The sequence below is a fragment of the Phocoena phocoena genome, chromosome 2 (genome assembly GCF_963924675.1).
Source record: "Phocoena phocoena chromosome 2, mPhoPho1.1, whole genome shotgun sequence".
NCBI lineage: Eukaryota > Metazoa > Chordata > Mammalia > Artiodactyla > Phocoenidae > Phocoena > Phocoena phocoena.
Window position 1 is genome coordinate 139447969 of NC_089220.1, and position 19096 is coordinate 139467064.

The following is a 19096-nucleotide window of genomic DNA, read 5'->3' on the forward strand; positions in this document are numbered from 1 at the left end:
TCAGAAGGAGCTCCCTACAAGGCTTCCCTCTCTGGGGGCCCAGAGGAGCCCCAGCCCATCCTTTGCACTAGAATGGCCACCTGCAGAGCTCCAAGCCCGTGAGAAAGGGGCGCGGGTCAAGGCCCCAGAATTCCCACCACTCGAAGAGAAAAAGCCGCTTCCCCACCAACAGGCCACCAGGACAGAAGCCAGCTCCCGATGCCAGACTGGGCTTCAGAGGCTGTGCCTTCTGGGGAGCTGCCAGCCCTTCGTTACTGATGGGGAAGAGGCCGGAAACCTTGAGCTTCCCCCCAGGAGTTGGGCCAGCCAGAGTCATCACGCCAGCTTTTCCTCCTAGAGCGCCAGGAGTCCAGTGATTACTGAGGAAGAGTGGTCTTAGCACAGAAGGCGGCTGTCAGTGGAGGTGGGCAGCTGAAGCCCATCTCAAAGCTACCAAGGCTCCCAGCTATTGGGTTTCAGAATACATGAGAGCCCACCCAAATGTGGGAAATGGACTTTGGGTTGCCAAGTATTTATTTTCTCAAGTCAAGATGACACAACTCGGGAATTCCCTGGCGGTCCAATGGTTAGGACTCCGCGCTTTCACTGCAGATCCTGGTCAGGGAACCGAGACCCAGCAAGCCATGCGGCCAAAAAAAAGACACAACTCTTCCCTAGGACATTTTAACACCAAAAGTAGAACATAATCCCTGAATAAAGGATAGCCCTTTAAGTTGGATCTGTTTAGCTTTATAGCAACTTTATAAACTTATTTTTCCAAGTTTTGCCACAGAGTGGTGAAGAAGAACCCAAGTCTGGGACTCACTAGCCTGGACCACATGGGGGCCCCACTCACAGGCCCAGGCCCGAGTCCCAGGCAGCCGTGGCGAAGAGAACTGAGGCGGCCACTGTGTGGGACCTGTTTCAAGGACTGAGAAACAGGCAAATAAAGAGGTCTGGGCACGTTTAGAAAGTTAAAACTATCAAAGAAAAAAAAATATATATATAACCGTACTCTATTGGAAGTGACAATCTCAAAATGGAAAAGAGGATACAGAAGCCAGGTCGTGCTAGGAAATTCCAGGGAACCCACAGGTCTTCTGCCTGGTCCCCTCCCCCCGGTGGCCCCCTGACTGGACAGAGGCCTGCTGTGACCCAAGGCACCCCGGGCAGCCCCTGGGGGAATCCGCCAGCCCTTTGAGGGCTTCTGCCTCTAGGCCCCAGCTGCCTCCTTCCCCTCAGGGACAAACACAGCAGACTGTTTTGTGAAGAGCTTTTTAGTAGCTAAATATGGCACCATGTGTTCCGAGGGCAATATAAATTACAGTATGCAAAACATACCACTGGCTGAGGTAAAACACACTGTTCCTGCCTCATGTCACCATGAGGGGAAACACACAGATACTTTTAAAAACATCTTGCTTATAAAAAAGAGTGTCCCCTAGAAAGGTCTCCAAAGAGGGGTTGTGAGGTTCACCCTCCGCTGCGGGGGCGTGTCGGGGTTAGGGGGGACCTGTGGCCACCCGCTCAGCCCCAGCCTGGCCGCCACGGCAGCCAGCAGCGCTCCCACCCGCTACTGCTGGCCCAGAGCTTTGTCCAGGTTGCTCTTGATGGTGTCCAGGAAGTCCGAGGTGTTCAGGAAGTGCTCGTTCAGCTTCACACTGCCAAGAGAGCACCTGCACGTGAGGGCCGCTCCAGCCCGGCCCTCCCAGGGCAGAGCCTGAGCTCAGGCATCCGGACGGCAGCCCCCTCATGCGGTCATGGGGAGGTCTACAGGCCAGAGGCACCTGGAGCCAACGGTCAAGAGGCCACGGCAAACTCGGCAGGAACCCAGTAAGGCCTGTCTTTGCTTTCCCAGGTGACTGGGCAACTAGGTACAAGCTCTCTGGGAGAAGCTGGGAGATGGGTGCAGCGGGGCATGGAAACATTCTGAGCAGCAAGCCTCAGGGATGGGGACCCACTCACTGCGCCTGGTGTGCGGAGGCTGGCCCGAGCCATCCCCCAGGGCCATGGACCTGTCCTGCCCCCGGCAGCTAAGTTAACTCAGGAGGAGGCCTCTAACAAGGACCCTGGGCTTCTTTCCACCTGACCTCGACGTCCCAGAAGGCCAGCCCTGCCCTCTACCCCAGGCCACCCACTTGCTGAGGCCATGGATGCAGCCCGCCAGGTCCTTGGTCATGGCTCCACTCTCCACTGTCTCGACACACACCTTCTCCAGGGTCTGGGCAAACCTGCAGGGGACAGGGCAGAGTGAGACCCCAGCTGTGCGGAGCCAGGGCCCATAACCTGCCCAGATCCGGCTCAGGCGCTCCCTCTGCACTCACCTGATCAGGTCCTGGTTTCCGTCCAACTTCCCCCGGTGCTCCAGGCCACGCGTCCAGGCAAAGATGCTGGCGATAGGGTTGGTGCTGGTAGGCCGGCCCTGGGGGAAGGGGTCGCAGGGGGATGAAGAGCCAACCAGCCATCAAGAGGGCCACCTGGACACAGCTGCCCACCTCTAGACTGACAGGACCAGGCCCGTGCTCCCAGCCCTCAGGGCCAGTGGGCTCGGGCCCCGGGGGCAGATGGACATGAGGCCACAGTCCTCGCACTCACCTTCTGGTGTTCCCGATAGTGGCGCGTGACCGTCCCATGAGCAGCCTCAGCCTCAATGGTCTTCCCATCCGGGCAGATCAGCACGGACGTCATCAGGCCAAGGGAGCCAAAGCCTGGAAAGTAGGAAGACATCCTCTCGGTGCCGGCACCTTTCCTCAAGCCACTGGGGTTGAGCCCACCTGCCCTCCAGCTGTTGTAGCTGCTTCCTTGCTATGTCTCCACCCACCCCCACCTATAACTGGGAGAACAGAGACTGTTTCAGGCTTGTCTGCTCTTGTCCTGGGTCTCCAGGGCCCAGTACAGGGCAGAGGGGCACTCAGAGGTGGCTGTCATCAGCCTGTTAGCATAATTCTGCATCCCCTACCTCCAGGTGCCCCAGAGTCTATGGCCCCCCCAGGGCATAAGATCCCCCAAAATTCTGCCCACCCACCCTGGCTGGTGACCGGGAGGCTCATTCAAGCAGAAAGAATAAAGCCTGCAGCCAGCTGTTTCACAGTGATCACTTTATCTGCTCTTTCAGGCCACTTTAAAGCTTTGTGATTTATTTCCAAGTTTTCCCAAAACCAGATGTCAACCTTTTCTGTGGCCAAGGTCTCCTAGTTTTCAAAAGCACCCCCACAAGCACCAAAGTAAGAATTCTGAATGCCCAAGAAAGAAAAAGTGGGCAACTTCTACAGGAAAATTATTTGCTGTTGGGGCAGAGGAAGGGGGAATCCCTTCTCCATTTGCACCTGGGACCTTCACACTCACCAATCTTCATACACTTAAGGGTACCTTTCACACCTTTCTCTTGTCTGCTAGGGCTTTTCATGCTCCCATCCTAGATGGGAATTGTTCCAGTGAGAGGATCACACCAAACTTTTCAAAATAAAGTCAAAGGTTTTTATAAAGCACTGAGACCCTCTGCCTTTTCATCACAACCTGGCGTGGGCTTCACTTTCCTCCTTATCAGGAGCTAGACCTCGCCCCCTCTCACAGAGCCTGGTTTCTCTTCCACTCGCTATGGATACATGTTGCCTCCTCCCACTATCTTTCCTGCTCTCATTCCCAATACAATTGGGCTATTTTTTTCTGTTCTTCCCTAACGGCTTCACGCAGGCTTTCTGCTGCAACCCAACTTGTGTTTCAGGATGCTCTGGGGCCTGGGGGTTTGCATCATCCCCAATTTTCTCCTACATCCAAAAGGTTTACTGTGCAAAACAAATTCTCTGTAATTTAAAAAGCATCCGGTAGCGCTTACTCCCCTTTTTCTACTAGAGCCAAACCTAGTCCAAACCTGGAGCCAAGCAGAGTCACTTGGCCCTTTCATGGACAGGAACAACCTCGGGGCTAACACATCTAGCCCTTTAGCACCTGAATTCCTACGTCCTCCTTCCTCTGGAACGGCAGCCTTAGTAATACCCCAATCCAAAGCTAACTTAGGATCCTTCCTCACTCAGACACCAGGGAGCCCCTGGCCCCTGCTGTCCACAGGAGCCCCTGAAATGAGCAGGCAAGCCCCAGTCCTGCTGCTCCGCTAGAGAAGTGTTCTCCCCAAAGGAGAAAATCCCCCCAGCTAGGGAAAATCAACAGTCCATCCCCGCAGGGAGCAGGTGCTGCCAGTGTACCCTGGGCCAGGATGTCTGATTGCACGTCTCCGTCGTAGTTCTTGCAGGCCCACACAAAGCCGCCCGAAGACTTGAGGACCTGAGCCACCATGTCGTCAATGAGGCGGTGCTCGTACCAGATCTTATTCTTGTCGAACTCGGTCCTGTAGTGCCTGGGAGCAAAAGGGCCTGTTGTGGGGAGAGGGCGGGAGGCTGACAGGTTGGGGATCCCTCCCTGAGCCTCAGAGCTGAGACAGATGCACTGGGACAGCCATCTCCCTGGGTGGGTAAGGGCGGCTGAGGGGACAGGGAAGAAGGGCCATGGCGTCCCTGGGAAGTATTAAAGGGAGAGGCCATTACTTCTCAAAGATCTCCTGGAAGATGTCCTTGAAGCGCCCGTCATAGGCTTTCAGAATGGTGTTCTTGGTGCTCATGTAGAGTGGCCACTTCTTCTGGATGGCATACTGGAAGCAGCTGTGCGCAAAACCCGAGATGGACTGCAGGGAGAGAGAGGTCCCTGGTGTGCTCCCCCAGGGCAGGCCCAGGCCCTAGGAACGGCATCCCTTCCCTCCACAGGACCCTCGCAGGCAGCCGGGGTTAACCCAGACTCCCTGGAGTGAGCATCTGTTGTTTCTACTGGCCCAGCATCCCCCTCCCAATTTCTGGGACGAAGTAGCCCCACCAACTGCTTTGGAAAGCTACCACCCTCCCCACTTCTTAGACCATATGGCTGGGGTGGGGCTAATGCCCTCAGCCCACCTGCCCGTCTCTAGACTTGATAGTGTGTTCTGGGCTTATCCAATCAGAGCCCTTCCTTCCCTGGGCCTCCATGATTGGCTCAGAGATGGCCATGTGACCCAGGCCTGTACTTTTGCTGGAATCATAAGCAAAAAGGCTCTTTTCCGGGACTTCCCTGGTGGTCCAGTGGTTAAGACTCTGCACTTCCACTGCAGGGGGCACGGGTTCAATCCCTGGTCCGGGAACTAAGATCCTGAATGCCACAGCGCAGCCAAAAAAAAAAAAAAAAAAGGCGGGGCTCTTTTCTGATAGGGTAGCCAGGCTGGCAGCGATAAGCCTGGAGCTACTGGTGGCCATTTCTTCACAGCCTGAGAGTGAGCCCAACCACAGAGGAAAGGAAAGCCAAGAGATGGGGGTAGGGAGGGGAAGAAGTGCTTACCCAGTTTGCTGTAAGCCAAGAGCTAACAACCAATATGCCCCCAAGGACGCACCCGAGAGGGAGTGCAGGAATGGTGGGGAGCACAAGCACCTGGCTGGGCGGGAGTGGGACAGCCCTCCACACCGGGCCCACTGCAGGGCCCTTGGACACACCTAAGATGCATTTGCTCTCAGGCCTCAGACCTTCAGGCCACCGATGCAGGAATAGTCAGAACCACCAACCTGATGTGGCTGGAGATGGAGAGACAGGCGTAGGGGAGGGAGCCGGGGAGCCGCTGCTCACCTCATCCGTGTTGTACATGCCCATGCCCACGCCACCGGCAGGGAAGCTGTACACCTCCCACTCCTTAGCTCCGCTGCCGTCCTTTGGGGTGAAGACGATCTTGAATGTGCCAGCCCGGTCAGCCACAAAGTCTGTGGCCTTGTACTGCAGAGGTGAGAGGGTGGCTCAGGCCAAGTGCTCCAGATGCGGGACCCAGGCCCTTGGAGCCCCAGTCCCACCGTGGCCGACCTGGTCGCCGTGGGCGTGCCTGCCGATGGTGATGGGCTTGGTCCAGCCAGGGACGAGGCGTGGGATGTTTCTGCAGATGATGGGCTCCCGGAAGACAGTCCCCCCGAGGATGTTCCGGATGGTTCCATTGGGACTCTTCCACATCTTCTTCAGCTTGAACTCTATGAGGACAAAGATGAAGTGGCCCCACTGCAGCCCCCACCTTCCAACCAGAATTTGAACCCCAAGCAAGAACAAGGATGGGGGTCCTAAAAATCATCTGGGGGTAAGCAGCAGCAGAGTCTAGAGTGTGCACGTGGGCTCCCGAATCAGATTTCCTGTCCTCAAGGTCCAGCTGTGGCACCAACTCTGACTGTCAGCCTTAGGCAAGTGGCTGAACTTAAGCCATAAAATGAAATTGCTGATAAAACACCTGGCCTTTTGGGTTGTTGTGAGGATTAAATGCATGCATGTGTAAAGTACCTAGAACAGTGGCTGGCACATGGTAAGAGCTCTGTTATTTTATATATATACATATATATATACATACATACATACATATATATACATAGATATATATATATACACATATATATACATAGATATATATATATATATATTTTTTTTTTTTTTTTTTGGCTGCACCAGGTCTTAGTTGTGGCACGCGGGATCTTCGTTGCCGCATGCAGGATCTTCAGTTGCAGCATGCAGGAGGATCTTTAGTTGCGGCATGCATGTGGGATCTAGTTCCCTGACCAGGGATTGAACCTGGGCCCCCTGCATTGGGAGCATGGAGTCTTAGCCACTGGACCACCAGGGAAGTCCCCTCTGTCAGTTATTATTATTCCCACATCACACTTGGACGTAGCTGTCTGATGAACCTGGCAGTGTACGGCCTCACTCCAGATGCTCTGGTTCTAGCCCCAGCACTGCCACTCACCGCTGGGTTCAGCCTAAATTACTAAGACTGTGACCCTCTACTTCCTTGTCCATAAAGTGGGGATGTATGAATCCCAGGGTTCAGGAGAAATCAAAGAAAACCAGCTGAAAGAGCTTAGCACTAAAATGATTCCATACCCTGAGGTCGGGAACAACCTGCATGACAGGAGGAGGCCTGCAGAGTTTGGAGATGTCTTGAAGGTTTCCTTAAGGCCCCTCATACTGCAGGAAGTGGGGAGACAGAACTCTGCAAGTTCTGAAACCACCCTTTCTTGAATTTCCCAAACCCAGATCCTTTACCCACACACTGGTGCCATTTCATGGAACCCTCGAGAGCAGCCCCCAGAACCGAGGACCAGCGGCCTGTCCAAGCGTGGTGGGGCACCTCTCTGAGACCGCTCCACGGCCACAGAGGCAAAGGGCAGACCTGCAGTGCCAAGACAGTGGCGGGACACGAGGGATGTTCCGAGCCTCTGAAGGACACAGGCCTGACACCCAGCACTACCCTGGACAGAGGTGGCCCCAGAGTCTCTCTGTAAACCTGCCTGCAAAGCAGTCCAGGAGGCCAGGGGGGCAGGCTGCCCAAAGAGGCTGTCCTCACTGTGACAGTGTCAGCATCAGCTCTGTGACCAGTGATATCCACACTGGCCAGAGCCACACGGCACAGCAGAAACACCACCAGCCTGGGAGCAGGGGACACAGACCCTGGCCCCAGCTTTGCCACCCCCAACTGTGGAACCTAGGCCAGCCCTCAACCTCCCCTCCCCAGCCTCCTCCACAGGAACCTTGGAGGCTCCGCTGTGTGCTGGGCATTCGCAGGGAGACCAGGGTCACGTCCCAGTCCCCACTGTCCCAGCCGCCCGCCCCCGCGCCCCTCGCACCTTCCACACGGGCCTCGTCAGGGGTGATGGTGGCACACTTGACAGCCACGCTGTACTTCTGGGTGGCCAGCGCGGAGTCGATGGTGACCTGATCATTGGTCTGGTCACGGTTTGGGAGCCCCAGGTCAAAATACTTGAGCTGGACGTCCACATTGGGCAGGATGAGCTAGAGACAGACGGCCGGGGCCTGGCATCAGCCCAGATGACTGTGACTCAGGGGCATGTGGGGACGGTGGCAGGGGACACCCCGTCAGGGCAGGGAAGAGGAAAGGCCAGCGGTGGGCTGGCCAAAGCTGGCAAGAGGTCGGGGCTCTGGAGAGAGGCCGGCAGACCAGGCTGCAGCCCCTCAGAGGGCTCATCCCCTAGCGTGGACCACACACCCCCTGCAGTGGCCCATCAGTTCAGCCAAACCCCAACTCCAAGTGCATCTAGGGTTCTCTATACAGCGGGTTCCCTCTTCTTCCCCACTCAGAAGTGGTGATTCTCAACCTTCTTCTTGGGACAGGCACATGGACAATGTGCTCTCCCAGGCAGACCCAGCCCACAGCGACTTTGGAGAAGTCAAGCAGCCACCCTGGGAACTGTCTGCCATGGTGGCTCAAACGTATCACTGTCCTCCAACAGACCCCACGCCACGACTCGCGATGACATCCTTGAACCGCTAAGGAAAGGTTAATGATGTGGTCCTCCCGCACTCCGGCCCTGTTCTTCTCTCACTCCCTCAATGATGCACATAGGAATGTAGGAGATCAAGATGATATATTCAACTATACTCCAGTAAAAAATAAATTAAAAAAAGGAAAAGAAGAAATTCCCGAAGGATAGTCAATTCATGCTGAAACACGAGTTTGAAAAAAACAAAACAAATGAAAAAAACAAAAGAACGACATGATACAGGGTCAGGCTTGAATCTGCACACATTTTTGAAAACATGCTGGCTTTGGCACGAGCACGTGACACAGATGGCTGAGGACAGTCCCCTGCCTGACGTCATAAGAGCCATGAGTGGTCTGGACATGACAGAAGGATGGATGGAAGGGGAAAAACAGGACTGTTCCTGCCCACCAGGGTGATGGGTGAACCCTGGGGACCCGAAGTGGGGACTGAACACTGAGCCCGGCCGGCCGTGTGGAAGACCGCCCACTTCGGGAGGGAACTACCTTCTCCTTGATGAACTGCCAGATAATACGGGTCATCTCATCGCCGTCCATCTCCACCACTGGCTTCGCCACCTTGATCCTCTTGTCGGCATCTAGGACCAGACACACATAGCACATCACAACCCTGGGGAGGCTGGTGAGGGAGCCCCTCTCCTCTCTGGCCAGACCCACCCTTCACCATGGAGGGAGGAGTGTCAGCCAGGGCCCAGCTGCCCAGCATTCACTCCCCCTCCTGCAGGAGCAGCTCCAGGATCACCCGGGGGAGCTGGATCCCCCGCTGAGTCTGGCCAGCTGGGACTAGCCAGATGCCAGCCTGGCCAGTCAGATCCTTTCTCCTGGAACCTGACAGCAGAGGAGACCAACACAGAGAATGACAGCCAGCTGGGGTCACCTTGTCAAGCAGCAAGCCGGGCAGAGGTTGCCTTCGGCTGCTGCCACCCAGTTCCCAGTTCCAGGGTAGCCTGGAATCCCCTCTTGTCCAATCCCTGCAATTCTATGAGCTACCCCGTGTCCTTCCAAAAACTTCCTCTAACGGTTGCTTGCAACCTGAGAGCCTGACTAACATGAAATGAGCAGGGAAACTGTATAGATCACCTCCCATGGGCCTGAGGGTGTACCACAGCCTTCACATTTAATCCTCTGAACCACCCCCAAGGGGAGTACAGTAAGTCCCCTACATACGAACCTTCAAGTTGTGAACTTTCAAAGATGCGAACGTGCGTCCGCATGTCCAATCACGTAAGTTAGCTCATGTGTCTGGTGTACATTGTCACATGCTCGCCTCCTCTACAAGTGGGTGTGCTTTTCTGTACTTTACTGTACAGTACTGTATAGAGGGCAGTAGTACAGCATCTTTATTTCAAGCCCAGGATGTGAATGAGTGAAACTGCCGCTTGCCCTCCGTCTCCTATTGCTGCCGACCCTTCAGCTCTACCATCTCCCACCTCCTCTCCCTCCTCCAGTCAGTAACTTCTTGGCTGTTCACTCGATGCCAGCCCCTGGATGCCAGCTGTTGTACTGTGCTACCATACTTTCCAAGGTACTGTACTGCACTGCAAGATTAAAAATGTTTTCTTTATTTTTTGTGTGTTTGTTTGTTTTTTATGTATTATTTGTGTGAAAAGTATTATAAACCTATTACATTACAGTACTATAGAGCCGATTTTGTTAGTTGGGTACCTTGGCTAACTTTGTTGGACTTATGAAACATTGGACTTAGAACGCCCTCTCTGAACAGAACTCATTCATATGTAAGGGACTTACTGTATCATTATCTCCACTTTAAATGTGAGGAAATTAAGGCTCAGAGAGGTTGTCAGCTCACTGCCAAAGCTCACACAGCTTGAAAACAGCAGATCCAGGAAGATCCACACCTTCCTTGATGGGCACCTGGGAATGGAATGCAGAAGCCCTGATCCATGCAGGCTCAGGTCCGCCAGTCCTGCCAGAGATGCATCAAAGGACTGGACGAGTGACTGATCCAGGCCCAGGGAGATGGTGGAGGAGGAAATAGGAGCTGGTGGAGGCTCTTCAAGGAAAGTCTGACTCATGAGAAAAACCATCAGTCTGGGAAGTGAATTCCAAACAAAACTCAAGAAAATCGTCCACGGGACTTCTCTGGCAGTCCAGTGGTTATGACTCCGTGCTTCCAATGCAGGGGGCACATGTTCGATCCCCTGTCAGGGAACTAAGATCCCACATGCCGTGGGGTACAGCCCCCCAAAGAAGAAAGAAAATGGCCCGTCCAATTTATCAGTGCAGGCTGCCATGGGTGAGGCTTATTGACCCTTAACCTGCAGCAGGGGCACCCAAGCACCAGCACGTGCCTCTGGCCACAGCCTTGGAAGAAACAGCAGCTGAAGAGCACGGCAACAAGATCTATGTGAAACCTACGACCCCGCCTCAGTCACCCCAGGCAGTGTCACCTTCTGCAGAACCCAAGATCTATGTGAAACCTACAACCCCGCCTCAGTCACCCCAGGCAGTGTCACCTTCTGCGGAACCCCAGATGAAAGCAGGGCCCTGTCCCCAAAGGGGCCCTGCTCAGCCCTTTACGTAGGGCCCATTTAGTCTTATGTTACACACAATCCTTACAGATGTAGCTATGGGTCTTTCAACTCACCGAAGATTAGACACAGCAAATCAGAAGAGGGGACAGGATGAAAAACCCAAGTGACATCTGCTAGGCTGACAGCAAGGGACAGAAGCCTGTGAAAAGCAGGCCTAGAAAAATGAAGAAGCATGGCTACCTAGGCTCATGAAAACAAAAGGGACCAAAGCCCAAGAGACCCCAAACACATCACTGTCCTACGAAACACACCACTGCCATGACTCATGATGACATCCCAACCCGCGAAGAAAAGGGGGGAATTATGTGCAACAGAATAACTCACTTTCCAAAGATGTGCAAACAGATTTTTTTTCTTCTTAATCTAAAAGGGAAGAAAAATGAGACCCAGGAAGCATGGCGTGTGTCAGGGTCAGGATAGGCCTCATCTGTGTCCCAGGGCCCTGGCTCAAGTGCAGCCTCTGGACGCCCTTGTGGGCCATATGTAGAGAAGCAGAAAGCAAACACAGACTCAAAATATTTCATTCCCCAGAAAACATGGTGGACACGGCTGACACCGCTTCAGCTCTTCCCAAGATGCAGTGGGGACTTTGGACCCAAGCTACTAAATTCCTTCAGCATTTCTGGTCTAAAGCTTGAGTGGAAAGGGCTTTAGGACCTGCAGAAAGTCTGTTGGGCTGTTGCGAGCTAGCTTAGTTTTTAGGAGCATCTTCTATGAGATAATGTGATGAGAGCCAATCAATTTTTTTTTTTTTTAATGTACCAAGCCTACGGTAATCAAGTTCCCTAAGTAGAGATCCATTTGGGGCCAGTCCTAAAGGGTTCAGCCTCAGCCTGGGCTCTGCTCAAGCTTTGGGGTTCAGGCACAGCAGCTGGTGTCTTTGGACACCACACTCCTCGATGGGGGAGCTCAATATCAAGATCACAGCAGGCAGCCTTCCCAGCTGTGTATGCAGGTGTCAAACCCTCAGAGACCACAGGGCCCACTTATTTACAACCAGGTGCTAAAGGTAAGCACCCCTTCCTGAAACACCTAAACACAACAATGCCTGTCCTCAAAGAGTGAGTATGGAAGGGAAAAATCTATCAGTAATGGAGAGAGAAAGCAGCGCTGTTATCAAAGTCAGGTGTGCAGCCTCCCTCAAAGCAACTACCCAGAGGAGCTGAGGACTGGGGGCAGTGATGTGAGTCATAGCAGCAGAGGCTCATTTTGTTTGGCCCAGGTCGTAGGGGTTTTCTTTAATGTTGATTGGTGACCAAGGCTTAAAAATCAGGCAATTTCAATAACAACAAAAAAACAAATAACCTGATTAATAAACGGGCAAAGGACTTGAATAGATATTTCTCCAAAAATGGTCAATACGCTCATAAAAAGATGTTCAATGTCACTAATCGTTAGGCAAATGCAAATCAAAACTGCAATGAGATACCACTTCACACCCATTAGGATAGCTACTATCAAAAAAACCCAAAAAACAAAAGACCAAAAAACATAAAGTAACAAATGTTGGTGAGGATGTGAAGAAACTGGAACCCTTGTGCATTGCTGATGAGAATGTAAAATGGTACAGCCACTATGGAAAACAGTATGATGGTTCCTCAAAAAAATTAAAAAATAGGGCTTCCCTGGTAGCGCAGTGGTTGAGAGTCTGCCTGCCGATGCAGGGGACATGGGTTCGTGCCCCAACCCAGGAAGATCCCACATGCCGCGGAGCGGCTGGGCCCGTGAGCCATGGCCGCTGAGCCTGCACGTTCGGAGCCTGTGCTCCGCAACAGGAGAGGCCACAACAGTGAGAGGCCCGCGTATCCCCCCCAAAAAAAAAAAAAATATATATATATATATATATATATATATATATATATATTTGTATACCCATGTTCATAACAATTATTCACAATAGCCAAGATGTGGAAGCAACCCAAGTGTCCACCAACAGATGAATGGATAAACAAAATGTGATATGAACCTTCAAGAGGAGAATAGGACTCTGGGAACTAACCCAGGAAGTTTAAGAAAAACTTTCCTCCAAAAAGTTAAACTATGTTCATGATTCCAAATTTTTTTTCCAAAACTGGGCTGCCCACCACTTCAACATGGATGTACTTGCTTTGAAACTAAAAAAGGAAGTGCTTCCATGTTTTAGTGATGGATCTGGACCTACCTCAATAGCTTTTGCCGCTTGTTCTTTTGCTTCAAACTCCACAGAGACAAATTCCCCTTGGATCACCAGTAGACTTATAATGTGGTATACTTATATAAACAACATCACCACCTTTTCCAAATACTTTGTTTGTTTGTTTTTTGGAGCAGAAGATCTTTTAATTAAAAAAGCTTCTCTGTTATTTTTAATTACATGCATTATTACTTTTGGTAATTACAATGCAGTTAAACAGCAACAGAGACTTATTTAACCCATTCAGTCAAACTGTGGACCTCATAAGCTGTAACACCTAAAACAATTCTCTATCAGCATATGATAAAAACTTAAGGTGCTTGCTCCTATGGACACTTTATGTATTACCCAAATACTTTTTCAATCCAGCTGTGATTAACATTTTTGGGAAATAACTCATGATAAATTAGAAACAGTATTAAATATGTAAGGATTTAATAACTATATCACCTAAGCTTTTCACACTTCCTATACCTTACTCAGAAGGTCAATAGATTTTAACTTGAATATTTTTTTTAATGTGCTATATACAGACAATGGGATCTTATTCAGCCTTAAAAAGGAAGGAATGCTGACACACTCTACAACATGGAAGAACCGTGAGGGAATTCTGCTAAGTGAAACAAACCAGTCACAAAAAACCAAATACTGTCTGATTCCACTTATATGAGGTACCTAGAGTGGTCAAAATTATAGAAACAGAAAGAAGAATGGTGGTTTCCAGGGGCTGGGGGGAGAGGAGGAAGGGTAGTTGTTTAATGGGTACAGAGTTTCAGTTCTGCAAGATGCAAAAGCTGCGGAGATCGTTGAACAACAGTGTATTTTACACTGCTGAACTACACACATAAAAATGATTAAGATGGAAATTTTTGTTATGCATTTTTTACCACAATAAAAAATAAGAAATTAAAAAATTCTTTAATGTTTAATTTAAACCAGTCCCCCCACCAAAAGAAAAAAAAAAAACCGAGAAGATTTTACATAAAAATCCAGTCCCTCTTGAAGAATGAGTCGCTTCGTCCCACTGAGCCCACGCTCACTCCTGGCAAGGATGAAGGATGGGCTGGTATGAGGACAGCCTCTCGCTCCATTCCAGGCCTGCCACGTGCCCTCCAGAGTGCCCCAAGGCATCGGAGTTTGAGACCATGTCTGTTGTTTAGCCACTATGGTGGAGATATCCACACCGTCTGCCCCTCTCTGGGAGACAAGAGGTGACAGGTTACCTGAAATTCAAAGAACAGTGGCTGGGCCTCCCTGAAGGCCTACTAGGGACAGCCGCCATGATCTCTTCAGATGACAGGCTGCACAAACACTGTCCTCTTGGCCAGGGTGTGGGATGGAATTACATCAGTCACAAGAAGCCCATTAGGCCAACTCCTAGCACCGAACACCAAGTAAGGATTTCAAAACCCATCCCCAGGGACTTCCCTGGTGATGCAGTGGATAAGACTCCACGCTCCCAATGCAGGGGGCCCAGGTTTGATCCCTGGTCAGGGAACTAGATCCCACATGCATGCTGTGACTAAGAGTTTGCATGCCACAACTAAGGAGCCCTGGAACCGCAACTAAGGAGCCCGCCTGCCACAATTAAGACCCGGCACCACCAAATATATAAACATTAAAAAACAAAAACAACAAAACCATCCCGGTTTCAGTATCTACTTGCTGCTCAAGTAAGTAGACCTAGCCTCCAGGCTAGAGGTTCCTCCCAAGACAGTCACCCCTTCACCCCCCTGTCTACTTAACTGAACTGCTTTCATCACATTCCTACCCATGCTGCTGTCAGCAGAAGAGAGGCTGCTCAGCCAGCATGGCCCAGAAGAATGTAGGGGGAAGCCCCCAATTCCAGAGGGCTCAAGAAGGCAGGGCAGCAGTTCTGGAAGAGGCTCTAGTATTTTCTTTGGTGTCATCCTTCACTCCTCCCTTTCTCTCACACCCACATCAAAACCATCAAAAAAACTCTACTGGCTCTTCCGTCAAAATTCATCCAGAATCCACCCACCCCAGTACCGCCACCACGGTCAAAGCCACCATGCTCTCTTGCCTGATTCTGACTAAGGCCTCCTACCAGGTCCCTGAAGCCAGAATGCTCCTGTTAAAATGTAAATCAGGTCACAACACTCCTCTCAAAACCCTGCAAAGCTGCCTCTTTCACTCAGAGAAGGCCAAAATCCTCAAAAATGGCCTATAAGCCCCCCATGACCTCCACTGCCTGACCTCATGGCCCATCACTCGCCTTCTGCACTCTGAGCCAGCCTTACTTTCTGCTTCTCCAACAAGCAAAGGTGCCCTCCTGCATCGTGACCTTGGCACCTGCAGTCCTCTCTTCCCCTGAACTCTAAATGGCCTGCTTCCCTCACTCCCTCAGTACTGCATTCAGTGGGGTCTTTTCTGGCAGCCCTACCCAAACTTTCATCCACACCTTCCTTGCTTATTTGTTCTCCTTAGCTCTTGTCTACTGTCCGTCCCCACATTAGAATTTAAGTTCCATAGGGCAGAAATCTTTGTCTCTTATTCCCAGCTCTGTCCCCAGAGTGTCCCTGGCACAGTGCTTGGCACATAGTAGAAGCACAATATTTGTTGAATCCATGAATGAATGTCAAGTTATGGTCAATTCAATCTGTGGTAAGGACTGCTCTGCCATAACCTCCTCTTTGGATGAAAAGTACTCCCTCCCCTCCCCCATCCAGGGATGCATTACCACACAGAGGCCAGTGAGTCCTCACCACAAAACTGCACCAGGAGTAGCTCACAGTTTATCATGTGTTAATATTTGCAATCCGCTGGCATTTTAAACATGGTTTACAGAAGTGTAGAGTCCAGGGCAGGCCACAGATGTTGGCTTCCAGTAATCAGACAGCAGTGTCCAGCACCCCATCCTGGAATCAGTGAAAGAGGCCTCAGCCTCACACAAAGGATCTGGAGGCAGGCCCCAAGCCTTTCTAGAGGCTTTTCCTCAAAACCTACTGGGCCTAAACACAACTACCCAAAAATAGCTCTGATGGGATAGCTGTGGTCTTATCTGATGTGGATGAAACAAGGCTCAGTGGAGAACACACAACCCTACTGGTGGGTCTGCAAAACTGAACAATCATTAAATAATTTCCTCTGGAATCTAAGAGTGCAGGCAAATCACCAAGATCTGAAAAGTTAAGGGACAGGGTGAGGAAATGAAGAAGTTCCCAGACTAGGAGTTGAGCCAAGGAAGGATAGATAATTTTCCCACTGAGCAGTCTCCCTCACTTCCCCAAACTAACTTAATCAGAACAACCACCAGCAGTCGCTGGAGGCCTATGAGTTGCAAAACTAGAAGGAGACACATGTGGGAATTACCTGGCAGCAAAAACACAGAAGTATTTTAGTCAAAGCATATTCTTTCCTTGTCATCAAGGGGAATGCCAAGTATTCTGTCTCCAGCAGTGTTGCCAAGTAACAAGCTAGCAGAGGTCACAATTGTACAGTCTCATGTCCAACCAAGTTCTCCTCGTTAATAACCAACCCCACTTGGGGGCTTCTGGAAGGACCTGAAACTGACTGCTCTTTTCATGTGTTATCAAAATTCAGGCCTCAAAGGGGCTTTTCTTGTTTGTGTGGGGTTTTTTGTTTCTTTTTTTACCATCAGTGCAGAAAAAAAACGGGGAGAATTGGAAAATGTATCTAACTTCCACCATCTTTTGCTGAAGGTGGTGCCATATGGGAAACTTTTTTGGGACCTGGGGACACTGAGAACCTCGAGTTGCAGGGCCGACTCCTTAGAGATAAATCCCATGAGTAGAAAAACAGAAATGCCCCTTTCTCCTTCAAAGGGGAGGTGGGGTGCTGGGGCTCTTCTCAGCTCTGGTCAGCTGCTCCCACACTAGGTTAAAGATTACCTACTCTAGCAGTAAGACCAGCTTGCCTGGGCCCCATCCCCTCCTCCTCACTCCAGGGAGCTGCTGGCCAGGTCAGGATAGGGGTTTCCGTGGCAACAGGCATTCGACAGAGCCAAGGGACCTACATCGTTCCCTGTCTCTTGTAGCTGGCGATGGAGAGCCAGGGGGCCGACCAATGCCAGACCTGGCAGCCTGCCTTGGTAGTGGAAGTTCAGGCTAACTCTTGCTTATTATGCCCTGCTTATTAAGACTATTGTTTTCTCTCCTAAGCAGGAAACTAAGGGTATCACAGAAGCTGTGACGAACAATTTGGGAAAGTGACATTTTGGCGCAGCTGCCGGGTCTCCCCAGTCGGGTGAGCGCGGCAGGGCCAAGGAGCAGCTCAGGAGCGGGCTGGCGAGAAGAGACAGGTCAAGCCAAGGAGAGGCCCCAGGATGGAGCTTCAAGTGGGTCGACAAGGAGAATGGGGGCGTCCAAAACGAAAATAAAAAGGAGACTCCTCCAACTGTCGCGTAAAAGGCTCCAAAAATAGCTGACGAGGGCCTGACAGCGAGGAGGGATCACTGCGCGCCCGGGTGAGAAGGCAGGGGAAGTGGATACCTCCTCCTTCCCCTCCTTTGTCTGAGCAGGGACCGCGCCGGGACCCTACCTCACTCGCGTGGAGCGGGCCAGGCGCTCCAGTACCCACTCGGTTGCTTTGTCTCCCTCCAGGGTCGCAGGACGGGCAGAATACCCTCCGAGCCCAGGATACCCCCCGCACCCCCTGCAGGAAAGTCTGGGGGCGCAGGGCCGGCATCGCCCGGGCCACCAGTTGCCACCTTCCTTCAAGTCCTCCCCCCGCCCCCCGCGACTGGCACGGCCTGGAAGGTGGGGCAGGGGAGCACGTCCCCGTCCGCCGGCTCTTTGTGTGCCCTACCCCGCCATCCCCGGCTCGCGAGCGTCCCGGGTCGCGCTCGCTGGTCCCCGCCCGGAAGGACGCCACGTCGCGGTGCCAGGCGCGCACCCCGCCCGGACCCTCCTCGTGGCACTCACAGTGGCGCCGCGGCTGCTCTTGCAAGTTGGGAGCTGTCAAGGCTGCCGGCGCCCAGGCCGGCCCGGAACCGGAGGCTCTACAGAGCAAGCGTACAACCCGCAGGTAACCAGCCATCCCGAGCGGGTGAGGGGTCGGACTGGCTGGCGAGCGAGCGAACGAACCGGGGTAGGCGAAATCCTAGCGCCGGCCACTGCTCCCAGCTGCCTGGCGGCGGGCTACCTAGGCCTGCCAAGCGCGGGCTGAGCGGACAGGGCCGGGGCGGGACTGCCGGGGCCCGCCACCCTATTGGGCCTCGCCGGGAGGAGGCGGGGCCGGCAGGGGCCGGACTCCTCCTTGGGCCCTGCACCAGCCCGGACCCCGCCCTCGCGCCCGGCGCGCGCTTCTCTGGGCAACGCGGAAAGCTCAGCGCTACTGAGGCGAGAGAGTGGTGAGGCCCACCGGGACCCGGGAGCTGGGGGTGGGAACTGGAGGGTTAGGGGAGCCGTTAGCGAGGAAAAACCCACTCTCCAGGATGCCCTATTTAAACCAGAGTGTCAATTGCAGACACATCAGCTTAAGCCCCAAAAGGCAAATCTGAACAAACTCCTGCGTCCTTCGCGTTGGCTGGGCTGAAACTCCAAGGCGCATTTAACCAGTGCGCGTTCCGTGTTCTTGAACTAAGACCGTGGTCACCTCGGGTCTCCTCAAATTCGCTCTCAGATCCTCCTATCCCCTCCACGCGTTAGGTAGACTGACGCGAGTCAAGAGTTGAAATCCCGAGCTTCCCTCGTGGCGCAGTGGTTGAGAGTCCGCCTGCCGATGTAGGGGACACGGGTTCGTGCCCCGGCCCGGGAAGATCCCACATGCCGCGGAGAGGCTAGTCCCGTGAGCCATGGCCGCTGAGCCTGCGCGTCCGGAGCCTGTGCTCCGCCACGGGAGAGGCCACGACAGTGAGAGGCCCACGTGCCGCAAAAAAAAAAAAAAGAGTTGAAATCCCTCAGCTTCTCACCAGAAGGTCAAGCTGCTAGTCCTCGAAGTCATTAAGCATAGCCAGAGTCTGTTTCCTCCTTTCCGAGATGGGAACTATAAGAGCAACAGGGCTGTCAGGAGACTTGGGTGAAATAACGTTATGTTAAAGACTTGGGACACACCCTGTGCTCAACG

General features: G+C 52.5%; 1 protein-coding gene across 3 annotated transcripts; it reads right to left on the reverse strand.

Annotated features, from left to right (window-relative positions):
- Positions 1 to 1240: 1240 nt before the first annotated feature.
- Positions 1241 to 18192, reverse strand: IDH2 (isocitrate dehydrogenase (NADP(+)) 2). 3 transcript variants are annotated; one of them, XM_065872972.1, is made up of 11 exons: positions 17953 to 18192; positions 8807 to 8898; positions 7647 to 7812; positions 5848 to 6008; positions 5620 to 5763; positions 4521 to 4657; positions 4182 to 4333; positions 2575 to 2687; positions 2304 to 2401; positions 2118 to 2210; positions 1241 to 1640 (listed from the first exon to the last, which is right to left on the reverse strand). In XM_065872972.1, exons 1-11 carry the CDS (start codon positions 18065 to 18067, stop codon positions 1553 to 1555), a joined length of 1359 nt encoding a protein of 452 aa, XP_065729044.1. In that variant the 5' UTR covers positions 18068 to 18192; the 3' UTR covers positions 1241 to 1552. The 3 variants fall into 3 exon arrangements, with proteins under 3 accessions (XP_065729044.1, XP_065729045.1, XP_065729046.1); XM_065872973.1 differs by lacking the exon at positions 17953 to 18192 and adding an exon at positions 9073 to 9085 and having other exon boundaries at positions 1553 to 1640; positions 8807 to 8865; XM_065872974.1 differs by lacking the exon at positions 17953 to 18192 and adding an exon at positions 8969 to 8978 and having other exon boundaries at positions 1553 to 1640; positions 8807 to 8865.
- Between the last annotated feature and the right edge of the window lie 904 nt (positions 18193 to 19096).

Bases quoted from the DNA above. Each gene is read 5' to 3' on its own strand.
- IDH2 (XM_065872972.1), bottom strand. From the start codon at position 18,067: ATGGCTGGTTACCTGCGGGTTGTACGCTTGCTCTGTAGAGCCTCCGGT. The intron at 4,658-5,619 runs GTGAGCAGCGGC...CTCTCCCTGCAG, and splicing joins GCATGTACAACACGGATGAG to TCCATCTCGGGTTTTGCGCA. The intron at 2,688-4,181 runs GTACACTGGCAG...CCTACTTTCCAG, and splicing joins ATCAGACATCCTGGCCCAGG to GCTTTGGCTCCCTTGGCCTG.